The sequence below is a fragment of the Mus caroli genome, chromosome 6, assembly GCF_900094665.2.
Source record: "Mus caroli chromosome 6, CAROLI_EIJ_v1.1, whole genome shotgun sequence".
Lineage (NCBI taxonomy): Eukaryota > Metazoa > Chordata > Mammalia > Rodentia > Muridae > Mus > Mus caroli.
Window position 1 is genome coordinate 46669205 of NC_034575.1, and position 12446 is coordinate 46681650.

Sequence of the window (12446 nt, forward strand, 5' to 3'; positions counted from 1 at the left end):
GCTCTGTTCTCCACGTGGAAGGGCTCTTGCCTGAAGGAGTTAAACGCTTTTGGAGATAAATCTGAAGGTGTGTGTATTTAAAAATCAAATAGGAAGTTGGAGTCTCACTACTGAGAGATTCATTCCTAGAAGTGCGGGCCTGACGACTCAGATCCACTCCTGATGATCTGCATTAATTATTTAACGAGTCACATGACCACAAAAGATCACAATTTCAATATCTCCCTCTATTCTGACAGGCGCTACACCTTTGTCAGTTGCAACCAAAGCCCATACTTGGCTTCCCCCCCCTCCCCGCCCCTCAGGCCTCTAGAACACAACCACCCTTTCCCTAAAAGGGAACAGCATGGAAGCGCTAGGTTGAGCACAGCAGAATTAGTCATGCTACTAGCCCGGCAAAGTACCAGACATCCCTCACCTGAACCCAGGGGTCAAGCCACCTGCTTGAATGCCAAGACTAGGGGGATGGGAGAGTTAGTTACATATTCTCACAAGGCAGCCTTAGTGATATATGCATTCTTCTTTCAGACTATACACGCACCTGTGTGGCCCTACACATCAGCAAAAGCCTAGATATCTATATGCCCAGCCTTCTATTCTTGTTTATCACCAACGGAAACAGAATAATAACTCCTTCAGCAGGAAGATGCCTATGCACTTCTGTTCATTCAGAGTGATGGCAAGGCTTTACGCCCTACATGCTCACATCATGGGGGGAACTTTAAGAGCCATTCAACTGCTTCAGTGTCCTTGCTTGTGAACTGAGACACTTGAAGCAAAATGGACTCCTTTCAATTTGAACACTTAAGGTCCCCTTCAGATTAGAAGTTCCAAGGTAGAAGCTACAGGCTAGAAGGTTTCCTGACACCTCCTAGTACTACCCCATGTCTTCCTCCTTGCCCTCCTCTGATTTTTCATACCACCCTCTTTATTGTTGTTGTTGTTTGCTTCTTTGTGTTTGTTTTTTCAAAACAGGGGTTTCTCCATGTCACCCTGGCTGTCCTGGAACTTGTTCTATAGACCAGGCTGGCCTCGAGCTCAAAGATCTACCTGCCTCTGCCTGTCAAATAATGGGATTAAAGGTGTGCGCCACCACTGACTGGGCACCTACCATCCTCTTTGTGGTGCAAAGCAGTTTTGTTTGGTTTTAATTGATTCGGTGTATAATATAGGAAAGGGGATACCAGAAACAAACAGCCACTGGGAAAGGCTGAGCCTGAGTTCTTCCTTGCAGGTGTGTGTGTGTGTGTGTGCATTTATATAAGCAGACATCAATAGAATGATAGTGAAGGCCTTTGCTTCTACAGAACCCACTCACAGGGATGGGAAGCTGGAAGTTGTTTTTGGCTACATTTATTCTTTGAGATGTCTCCTTCCACTCTAAAGGGCTGCTGCTGTTGCTGATCTGTTTCTCTGCTGGAACTGCTGGAGGGAAAGCAGCAGGGGACAGTGGCACAGTGTGAGAGCTTAGGGGAACAGAGGTGCCCAGGAGATGTAGGAGAAGGGGAAGAAGGAGAGGGACCAGGGCACCCTGGGATTGCTGGTATAAAGGCAGAGTCGGTGTGAACGGGCCCACCCATGTATCTGAGTAATCTTCCCATGAGCTCCATCCTGGGTATTAAGTACTCCACTATGCCTGTCACAGATGAATTCCTGCTGTAATAAAACACCAGGTATATCATAGATTTCAGCAAAACTAGCAAGAACGCCTGCAAACTGACATTTTTCTTCAAGGGGGAGAGTGTTAAGTACTTAATTCAAACTGTGACCATTAAAGTGTCTCTTATCCGATTTAGGTTGATTTCAGATGTTGACAAAACTTTTCTCTCCAGTCATGCACAGCTTGGCTCTGTGACTAAATCGGATAAGTGTGTACCAAGGGGGGAGGGGAAAGAACAGAAGAGCATCCGCGCAGGGGTCGTTTTGGTAAGAGAACGGTACAGCTTACTCAAAATACTGTCTTTAAAGGTCAAGGGTTTGAAGGACTAGTAGGTTTGCTTTAAAAAAAAACAATTAATGAGATAGAAAATTTGTCCTCTCGATGAACTCTTATGGTTAGCCTGACAAAGGGCAGACAATGAATGATTTTAGGGATGCACAGTGAGATTTTCTAAGCTGTTACAGCAAGCTCCCTTAAAGGCTAAATCACAAATAGAATAACTACCATGAAGAGATCATTTGTAGCATTTTCAGTAATCCTGGTTTTACAAAACACCAATACTATCAATTGTCAATACAAAAAAAAAATGCTACTTTATCCCAAATCAGCAGAAAAAAAAAAAAGCTGTTTTGACTCGTACTTCCTTTTCTGAATGCACAAATGAAAGATGTCCTACCTATCATGATCTCCAGTGACTCTTTCGGATCTATCCTTCCCCACTGAGGAGAAATATAAGAATTTACCTTATGTGATGAAAATCTGAGTTGAAAAAATATTGAGGTTTTGTGGCTTGATACTCAATTTCCACTGAGTGATACACACACACACACACACACACACACAAACACACACACACACACACACACACATATATATCCAAAATGCTGCCTATTTGCCTGAGAGAAAGCATTATTTACATTATCCCCCCCCCTCCTCCAAAGACTTTTCCCAGAGAATGCCTTTCAGAATTGCTGTTGAATTACAAAGAAGTATTTATTGTATGAGGTGATTAATGACTCCCGAGGAAATTGCTATTTTCAGTGTGATTTAATTTTGCTTTACAAGTGCATGTAGTGTGGGGGGAGGCTAATAAGTTGTAGCAGCAGCTACATTGCCTCCAGAAATGCTTAGCTCCTGTTCACACCTTACAAAGCATACTTTATGCCTGGCCCTTCCTGACTTGGGAAGGGGTGTGTGTACTCCTTTCCCCATGAATTTTCTTGGCCTCTCAGAGACTAGAGCCCATTGCTTCTTTCTAAAAACTGGATTATCTATGGGTAGAGAAAATTTTTCCTGGTCTGTAGCATGGGTGGCTGAGCTTGTCCCACTAATGAAAATGGTTTTAAATCTCATCTAACATTACAGAGGTAAACATTCTCTCTCTCTCTCTCTCTCTCTCTCTCTCTCTCTCTCTCTCTCCTATAAAATCCCCCAAACTGCTCTGTTTCAAGGCCAGGTACATATTCTGTACTTGTGTGTGTGTGTGTGTTATGCCTGAACATCAAATTTCAACCATTGCACAAATACTAGAGTTACAGAGATTGAGAGATGAGTTTTCATGTTTTCAAAGATCTGGCTCTCTGGGAGTGCACAGTAACACCACAGAGCATTTGAGGAAAGTAGCCCAGGTTAGTCTGGCTTCCTTCCAGCAGTGAATTCTTCCAGACCTACCTTGCGTAGGGTGCATTTTAGGGTATCATTACACTTCTGATTTCCTCCTAGGGTGCTTTGGAGAGTGTGGTGGGAAAGTTCACTTTACTCTAAAAGCTCTTCTCAGAGAAGCAAACAAAAAATTCCCAAGCTGTGCTCGGTGCGAAGACCTTAAGACCAGCCAAAAACCAAAAGGCCATCGTAACCCTTTGCATAAACTATTTTTTATCTCCAGGGAAACAGGCAGATGAAGTGTGAAGGTGCAGCAAATGCCAAGGGAATGCCTGTTTCCAAGTGTGTTCAGAGTTCAGCCTACAGAACAGCTGCAGAAGCTCCAGGCCTCTGCTCTGCAAGGTCTCACCTTTCACTGCAGGGACACACATGGGGTTCTATGCCTTACAGAGACTTGAAGCCTGAAAGCCTGGCCAAGTTTGGGAAGAAGAGGAGCCCTCTCAGGGCTCAAGAGCCTTCCCGCTTTTTGGAACACTTCCACAGTGGGTCAAGCTTGGCAAGAATTCAGATCAAGTTAAACACACACACACACACATTGTGAGTGTGCTTAGAATGTGACCCCAGCTCACCCTGTCTACAAGGCTTCTGCGCACTAGGTCAAGTATCTCAACCAAGAGGAGGCTTGGGGTAGTTTGATTTGGTTTGGCTTTTAAGCTTAAAGCACACACAAATCTGTCTCTTAGGTTTTTAATGTCTTATAAACTGAAGTTTATTCTTAGCACATTCCTCTTTATACAACCATATTGCTCTGTACAGTTGCAAGTGAGTCAAAATGCATTTCCCTCTCCCCAACACTGTGCCCCAGTATAAGACAACAATATCTCTCTAACAGTATCTTAAATAAATGTAAGGAGGGGAAACTACATGCCACACCTACCATCAAGGTCTACACACTTGGAAAATTAAATAATCTGGTGAGGTCCACCAAGTCTACTCAGTAAAGCTCATGTGAGCTGCCTTAACGCAGAAGAGGAAGGAAGGTTAGAAAGCTGGGAAGCTGGGAACAGGCCTGCTTCTTCTGCATACAAGTACATGTCCCCAGTCAGCACGTGCTGTCTGGCTGACTCAAAGGTAGTCGATGGCCAGTGCTTTCTTACAGGTGTCCAACCCTGGCAAAGTTGTCCAGGTCAGCAGGTTGTTCCACTAAGCAGTAACGAGGACAGACATCCTCTTGGAGGGGTCACACCAACCAGGGATAATGTCTTCTTTTTGGTTATGGTTTCCAGCAAGTTGGATTTTGTTTTGGTGTCTCGGGTTTACTTAGGGAAGAGCAGAGAGGACAGGAGCAGGAGATGAGTAGGGCACGTAAGTGAGAGAAACTGATCCAGGTCTCTAGATTATATGGAAGAGGGAATGGGTGTGGAAGCACCAGGGAGAGGGTGGGGATGGGGGTGTGGGCTATGAGTTTGTGCTTTCCCAGGCGGGCCGGCAGGGGCCGAGGCAGTGTTCGAAGATCGCATCTTGGTGTTGGGAAGTTTGTGGTCTTTCTTCCACTTCATTCTCCGGTTCTGAAACCAGATCTTGACCTGGCGCTCCGACAAGCAGAGCGTGTGGGCGATCTCGATGCGGCGGCGCCGGGTCAGGTAGCGGTTAAAGTGGAATTCCTTCTCCAGCTCCAAGACTTGCTGCCGGGTATAGGCGGTTCGAGAGCGCTTAGGTTCGCCTCCGTTATAACTGGAGTTGACTGAACGCCAGAACCCCGAAAGAGAAGGCCAAAGAGGAAGAAGTAGAAGAGAAGGAGAGGAGGAGAGAGGAGATAGGGTGGGGAAGAGCAATCGGACATCATCATTATATAATAACCTGACACCAAGTTCACACAAGATACATAAAAACGGCAAAGAAAATGTTTCACAGGCTATTGACAACGGGAAACACCCGAGAGCCATAAAGAATGGTGCTGGGCTTTGGGGCTGAAGAAAAGCTTCAAAGACACATGGCCGGGAGCCTCTGCCAGGGCAATTAAATTTATGGGGGCTATAATTACTGCCCTAACAGTTTGGCGTCTCGTAAATCTCAGGATAAAGGGACCCTGGGTACAAAAGGGTTCTCACGTTAGGACCAGGCTGCGGGCGGCGCGCACACACCCACAGCCAAAGCGCTGGCCAGATGGGGGTCCCCTCCCGCGTCCTGCCCCGCGCCCCCACGCCCGCTGCCCTCCCGGCGGCGCCACATACCGGCGCTCACGTGGATCTTCTTCATCCAGGGGTACACCACCGGCTCCTTGCCCTTCGGGCCCGCCGGGCCCTGGTCCGCCAGCAGCAGCGGGCACGCGGGGGCGCTGCCCCCCGTAGCGACAGCCGGGGTGGTGGGGCCGGGAGCGCAGTGCCGAGGGGGCGCAGGGGGCGCAGGGGCCGGGCTGGGGTGCGCGCCGGGGGCCGGGGACTGCTCGGGTCGCGCGGGGCTGGCCCCGCGGCAGGCGTAGGGACAAGCGGCGGCGGGCGCGGGGTACAGGCCCCCGGGGTAGCTGGGCTCGCGCGCCCGCGGCGCGTAGTAGGCGGGGGGCTGGCGGGCCGCGTGCGGGTTCGGGGCCGGCAGGTGCGGGGCGCTCTGGGGCCGCGGGTAGCCGGGACCCCCGCCCACGGCGCCGTCCCCACCGCCCGGGCCACCGTGCGGGGCGAACTCCTCGAAGGGAGGGAACTTGGGCTCGATGTAGTTGGAGTTTATCAAAAAGGAGCTCATGGTCATTAATTTGTGAAGTGCAAAAATACTAATTTTTCTCGCGGTGTCGTTTTTCTGCGCTCGCCGAGGCCCCTCCCCCTCTCGCCGCGCTTCCCATCCCCCCCCCCGTTCCCGGCCCCCGCCCCTCCCCCCGCTGTCAAACGCCTGCCCCTCCCCCTCCCGCCGTCGCCGGCGAAGTCCGCGCCGCTCCTCCCCCGCCCGCGCGCGCTCCCCGTGGCCCTGCGCGCCCCGCCCCCGCGCCCCACGTGCTGCGATCGGGCCAATGGGTAATCCGCGCGCGCGGACCCGGATCAGGAAACGCGCGGGGGATGCGTGATGGATGCTGCTAGCCATCAGGGCGGGAGAAGGGAGCTTGGGTTCCTCGGCCCCCCAACTTGGATTCCGGCTGAGAAGTTGGGGGCCTGTTAGACTGTGGGTCCTTTCGAGCCCTGTTCCTGCCCACGTCTGTCCTAGGCCTCTGGGCAGCTGGTCGCCACGACTCAGCGCCGACCTCCAGTCCAACCAGGCTTCGGGTGGTCCTCCGAGGGTTCGAGGCCCTCCAGGAGAGGGAAGGGCACTGGAACCAAGAGGCAGACCCTGGCTTTTTATCCTAGCTCTGGAATAAAACGAAGGAGGCCTACAGACCCATTTTTCTCGCCCTTTGATTCTTTGCCCACGCCCTGCACATCCACCCGGCTGTTAGGGAGTCCCTGCTTTGTGAAGCCAGGGCTGGAGCTGCACAGGGAGGATGGGTGGAAGGGCCGCTGAACAAGCGGGTCAAGGAAGTATAGCAAGCGAGGGCGATCCACCAAAGCCTCGTGGATACTTATTTTTTTTCTTTTTTCTTTTTTTTCAGACGCAGAATTTGTACATCATTTTTTCATTTAAAGATTTGGAACCTTCCTATATTGCAGTTGATGGAGGTGCTGAGGAGAATTAAATGTGCCTCCTTTATTAGGCGCTATTGTGAGACCTCCACCCTAGAGTGGGAATAGAGACGACGACGCCTGCACAAAACCCGGCTTCGAATCCAGTAACTTCGCGTTTCAGAATAACCACCAAACAAAACCAAGTTTGAGATACAATAAGACCCTGCCTGGTCTGATTGTCAATCGGTCTTTTCTAACTTTTCCCTCCCTTCTCCTTTTGGATGGTGTTTCCTCATGCAGGATCTAAAGCAAGGGCTATATTTACAGGCCAGCCCGCGATTTCTGAATTGCTGAAAAATTAGCATTTTAACGATAGATATCAGTAGCTCTGGAAAGGAGGGAAAAGGGACTGTTGCCTGCCATTTGGTAATTGAAATTTGATGGGTAAACTAATTATGCCATTATTAACAAATAAATTACTTATTAATTCCACCTAATGTTGATCTTTGAAGTAAATACTGATGCCTCACTCGTACCTGGATTTGTGCTCTTTCTTTCTTCGGAATAGCAGACACGCCTAGATCCTTTGCAGGATGGTAAAGCAGTGCAAACTATCGTCGCCATTCTAAAAAAATAATAACTCTCCTGTGGGCATGCAAAGCCGTTTCAGTTGGTGCACCTTGCTGACTTTTCAGAGAGCAGGACAGAACAACCACCTTCTCACAACTGAGTCTCAAACGCAGACCAGGAAAGTTATAACCCAAGCCTAGAGACACTTCAGAGAGAATGTCCGTTCTATCTTCATTCATATCTGTTACTCACTTGAGCTACTAAATACTGGGATATATCCTATTTGATAGATAGTCATTTAATGCTTAGACACATGAAGACTATTATCGAGACTAATCTTTAAAGTAATTTAGGGAAAGAGGTTAAAAAAAGGATCATGTTAGTTTCTTATTGAAATCGTCCTGAAGTAGTACAAAGAGATTTTCCACACTGGGTGCCTGTGCTGGTAAAGAGTGCTGTCCACTGACAGGAAGCACTATGATTTTTTTTTTAATGAAATCTGAGCCATAGATGGAAATCAACAAAGATTCTAATCTTTAGATATCTTCTCTAGACTGGAGGAAGGAAATCTAGCCTGATGTGGCTACTTTAAACTGATATCTCTCTCTAGCAAGAAAATAGGTACACAAATCAGACATTAGACATTTCTAACATTAGTAGCACACATATAGACCATACAAATACACATGTACTACATATCTGCCTGTGTACAGGTTGGATGAAAAGCTTGAGGAAATCTAGTCTGTTTCTGGTGTCACCAACCTTGAGCACCGGAGGAGTCCTAATCATGTCTGTTTAATATTATTTACAGACTCTAAAACACAAAAGTCCATGTTGTTTAGCCTCAGAATGGTCTACAGAGTTTCTACGTTTAAGTATTAAGGAGACACTGGCACTGTTTTGTATATGGTTAAGCTAGAGGACTTAACTCTGTTTCCTGAGGTTCTATTACTTAAGGAAAATGGGCTTACACAGAATCCCCCAAGGCCTGTAACATGTCTTTGAGCTTCTATCATAAACACAAATGGAGCCAGGACCACCAAGTGTTATCTCACACACCGACATTTTGACATTTTACTGCAAGATTTATGGCTGTAATAAACAATCCCACTACCTTTCCTGAACCTTCCACAGCCTCCCTTTGCAAGCAAAAGCCATAGCAAAAATCCCATGGAATCAAATAATCATTTGAAAAACAGTAAAATTTAAGAAGCATCTCATGCCTTCAACGTAAGATCCAAGACACCAAACGAAAGGTAGAAAGAAAGTAATTCAATTAGGAAAACAAGCCAAAGTTTACCACAGCAGCATCTTGCCTGGGGAAAGGATGGGATGCCCTGAAATGGAGCAGAGGGGGAGCCTGCTAATCTTCGCACACCAACTGGCTCTAGTCCCAAGCGGGGTTGAAGCACTATTTTTTCCTTGGGAAACTGGTAAGCACAATTGTTCCTTTCCATGTGCAGGGATAGCATATATTCCCCAAATCGCTATCTTAAAACCCCATTAAGTGAAATAACTTTTCATCACGTCCTTGCATCCCAGATGGAATCAAGGGAGTCTGAGGGAGAGGGAGGGCAAGAAGGACCCAGTGTTTGCAGCCTGGTTTGAATCTGATTTGAATCATTTTGAATATATTTGGAACAGCCTTCCCACTTGAATGCAACCCTGTCCCAAGTTTCAAAGTGACCGAACAGTGACACCGTGTGCATTTTGTTTCTTATTAATCTTACACATTGACAGTCTTTGTTAAGTCACAGGCGCGCCCTCACCAGCCGACATTTTCATATTTGTTAGACGCGCTGACCTGAAGTTCACCTCGGCCTTGGACTTTGCGCTTCTAAAAGGTCTATACAGTGTCTTTTAGAGAGCTGGGTGCTTTGCCCAGGTCAGTCCTTCCCAGGAAAAACCAAGGGGAAAAGGCAAAGGAAATGTAAGCATTATGGGATGTATTGACTGTATTTGTCCTTTGTTCTTTAGCATGAGGGCCTCCAGGCTGTCCTCTATCTCAAACACTTCACTAGACTGAATTGGGAAATGGCAGGATTTTAAACAGCCTGGTAGTGGCATGTAAGGGCTTCCTCCCACTTACACCAGGTTACGGAAAAACAACACTTGACCAGACCAAATTTTTTACCAATTAATTTGTTTTGGGTGCAATTTCCTGGTGATGGTTTAAAATAACAGTAAAGACCAGACATAGGACTAATATTCATTTTAGAATTATACATGAGTTTTACCCAGGATTATCTATATTATCTAAAGAGCAAAGTCCTCTAAAGAGATAAGCACTCTCAAAGCAGTGACTTCCACAGGTATCTTTTGTCACTAAACTAGCTAAAAGGTTGCTTTTTGAATATTGATGCTAAAGCATTTCTTGAGGATGGATGTCACATGGCTTTAACCAAAAGTACAATGAAAAATTCCATGGAAGAGTCATAATTTCTGGGTGAGTGATTTGGGGGCTGGGTTCCATTCTTTGCATTTCAAGAGAAGACCAGATGTGGTGTGCTTACTGCTATAACTCCAGTGACCACAGCTCTTTCCATTTCATCTGGCAAAACCTATTTGGCTCCAAGCTCCCGGCCAGAGTAAAAACTTACCTACTGCACAGTAGACATGCTCTGGTTACTTGCTTCCATGAAGGTAGCATTTGAGAAATATTTACTTTACCACTGAATATACACTTGGTACCATTAAATCTAATCAGCCCGAATGTGTGGGGTTGTCTTAAACATCCCTGCAAGGTTGACATTCTGAGCCCTTAAGTTATTCCCAAAATTAAGAAGAGAAAAATATTTTATCTTTGTCACCATTGTTTTCCTACCTTGATCATTTGAAGGTCAATATATAGGAAAGGAAAATATGTTCCCTAGGAAATAGAGTCCAACCCAGACACTTAAAGCTAATCTAGATGTATGAAAAATAAAATATTGGTTAACACTTCATTTGCAACAGACAAATGAGGCATGATTCCCCGTCTGCTTCTTGAATACAGTGCTCCTTCTCTCTCCCACCCTCCCAGCTCCTCCCTAGCCTGCCTTCCCACCCTGAGTCGCCCTCGTCCCCACCCCCACCCTGTTCCACACCCGATTATTTAGAAGACTCTTCTGGAGCACAGAAGCCCGGTGGTTTTACAACGCGGCATAGCATGCAGGAAAGCAGCAGCTCCCTGCCCATGTCTGTGCCATGCAGATTGTAGCAGTCCTCTTACATCCCACGGTGGTTTAATAATAACTATAACAGAAAAACTTGAGCAGCATGAACGTAGTGGCACTAACGAGCATGAGCTTACTGGTGGGGGGGGGCTTTAGGAATCCTACCCCTATCCTTAGGGCTTCCACGTCTCTGCTCTGACAATCTTGGCATTTGGTGAATTGCAGTTAGGGAGCAGGATCAGACTCTATGCCTGGAAATTGCCAAGAATACACTTTGCAAGATAATCTGCCCTTTTCTCCCACACTTTGGAGATTATTATATGTATTACAACATAAAACCGAAGCGCCCTGACCAATCAGAATCTCTCCTTTTTGTCATATAAAGGGGGCATAATGAAACATTGGAAACTTGATACTTGGGTTTTAATGGTCCTCTGATGAATTTTAAGCATATCTATTTGATGACAAACCCACAAGCCATTCTTGGTTCTTTGGCATTTAAGGTTTTGGTGTTTTGATAATCTATGCCTATTTACCTGCTGCTATTCCCCCAGAATGGAAGGGATAATTCAATATGAAATACAGCTTGTATTACTCCTGAAAAGAGGAATTTTCTATCCTTTCCTCTGTAATTGAGGTCATTCAACCACCAGGGTTCACCTGGAGTCCACACCGTGATACACGCGTCACTCCGAGCCATTTTATCTTTTGTGGTGATAGTCAAGATCGCAGCTCGAAATTGACATCAAACTCTGTCTGGGCAGATGACTAAGAGTGCTGCACAATGTAAACTTTTGACCCTCAACTTTTTGACCTGCAGTTGTAACACGCTAACCACAAAGATACACAGCACTGAGCTACAGGGGGAAGGAGTGCTCTGGATCTTAGGCAGTCCTCCCACCACCGCCTGATGGAATAGAGGATGGAGTGTATTTTTTTTTTTGTGTATTTGTGACCATGTTCCCTGTCAAACCAGCCTCCTGCTTCTTTTTTTAAGTCAAAATTTAGGAGCTAGATCCATTTGGAATCACCTGTGATTCCACTAACAAGAACAATTTAGGGGAGAACTGGAGAATCTTTTGAAAACAAAAGTGTAAGAAAAGAAGGGGAGGAGAGAAATCGGTCAGAGCGGATGGGGAGGATTTTGTTTTATTTAAAAATAAAGCCGCAGCCTTAATTGTTGGGAGACTTGGCCCAGGCAGGCCAGTTGACTGTGAACTTGTACTAAAGCGTGCTCTGCTGGCGATTCCTAGGGTGTGCAGATTTATCTTCTCTGAATTTACTTAACCCGGCAGTGAACTGCATGGACGCCATTTGTTAGGCGATGACAGACTTCACCTCCAGCAAAGGCTGCTTCACAAAATCGCAATAATTACCCAGTAACCTTCATAACAAATATTATGTTTGTGAGAAAGGGATCTGACAGAGAAAGACAAAATTCTTTTTCAGAAAACACCGGAACAAAACAAATCTGGGCTGCTTCCCTTCCAGTTCTGGAGCCTAGGACTGTGGGCTCCCTCCCCTGTTTGGTTCAGCCTGAGCTGAACCCGGCACTCCTGCCTTGGCATCCTGTTTATACTGATGTCACTGACTAGAAGAAAATTTCCCCCTTAGAAGCCAAAGGGCTGCAGCTTAAGAGCCTCTGCTTTTTTTTTTTTTATGGCGAGTAAGCCACGGGTAGACCCAGCCAGAGAAGGGGAGATACTAAGGGCCTCTTGGAAGCTGAGAGAGTTGTCTTCATCTCTAACTCCAGTCTTCTGTACTGTAGTTGTTTGGATGTAACATTATCCAAATCTCAGCAAATGAACACAACTGTTTCTGCTAGAAAACTCTCTCTCTCTCTCTCTCTCTCTCTCTCTCTCTCTCTCTCTC

The 12446-nt window shown here is 46.6% G+C and overlaps 1 protein-coding gene across 1 annotated transcript; it reads right to left on the reverse strand.

The window, feature by feature from the left end:
- Positions 1 to 4006: 4006 nt before the first annotated feature.
- On the reverse strand, positions 4007 to 6016 carry Hoxa4 (homeobox A4). The gene is made up of 2 exons (XM_021164668.2): positions 5497 to 6016; positions 4007 to 5006 (listed from the first exon to the last, which is right to left on the reverse strand). Exons 1-2 carry the CDS (start codon positions 6005 to 6007, stop codon positions 4660 to 4662), a joined length of 858 nt encoding a protein of 285 aa, XP_021020327.1. The 5' UTR covers positions 6008 to 6016; the 3' UTR covers positions 4007 to 4659.
- Between the last annotated feature and the right edge of the window lie 6430 nt (positions 6017 to 12446).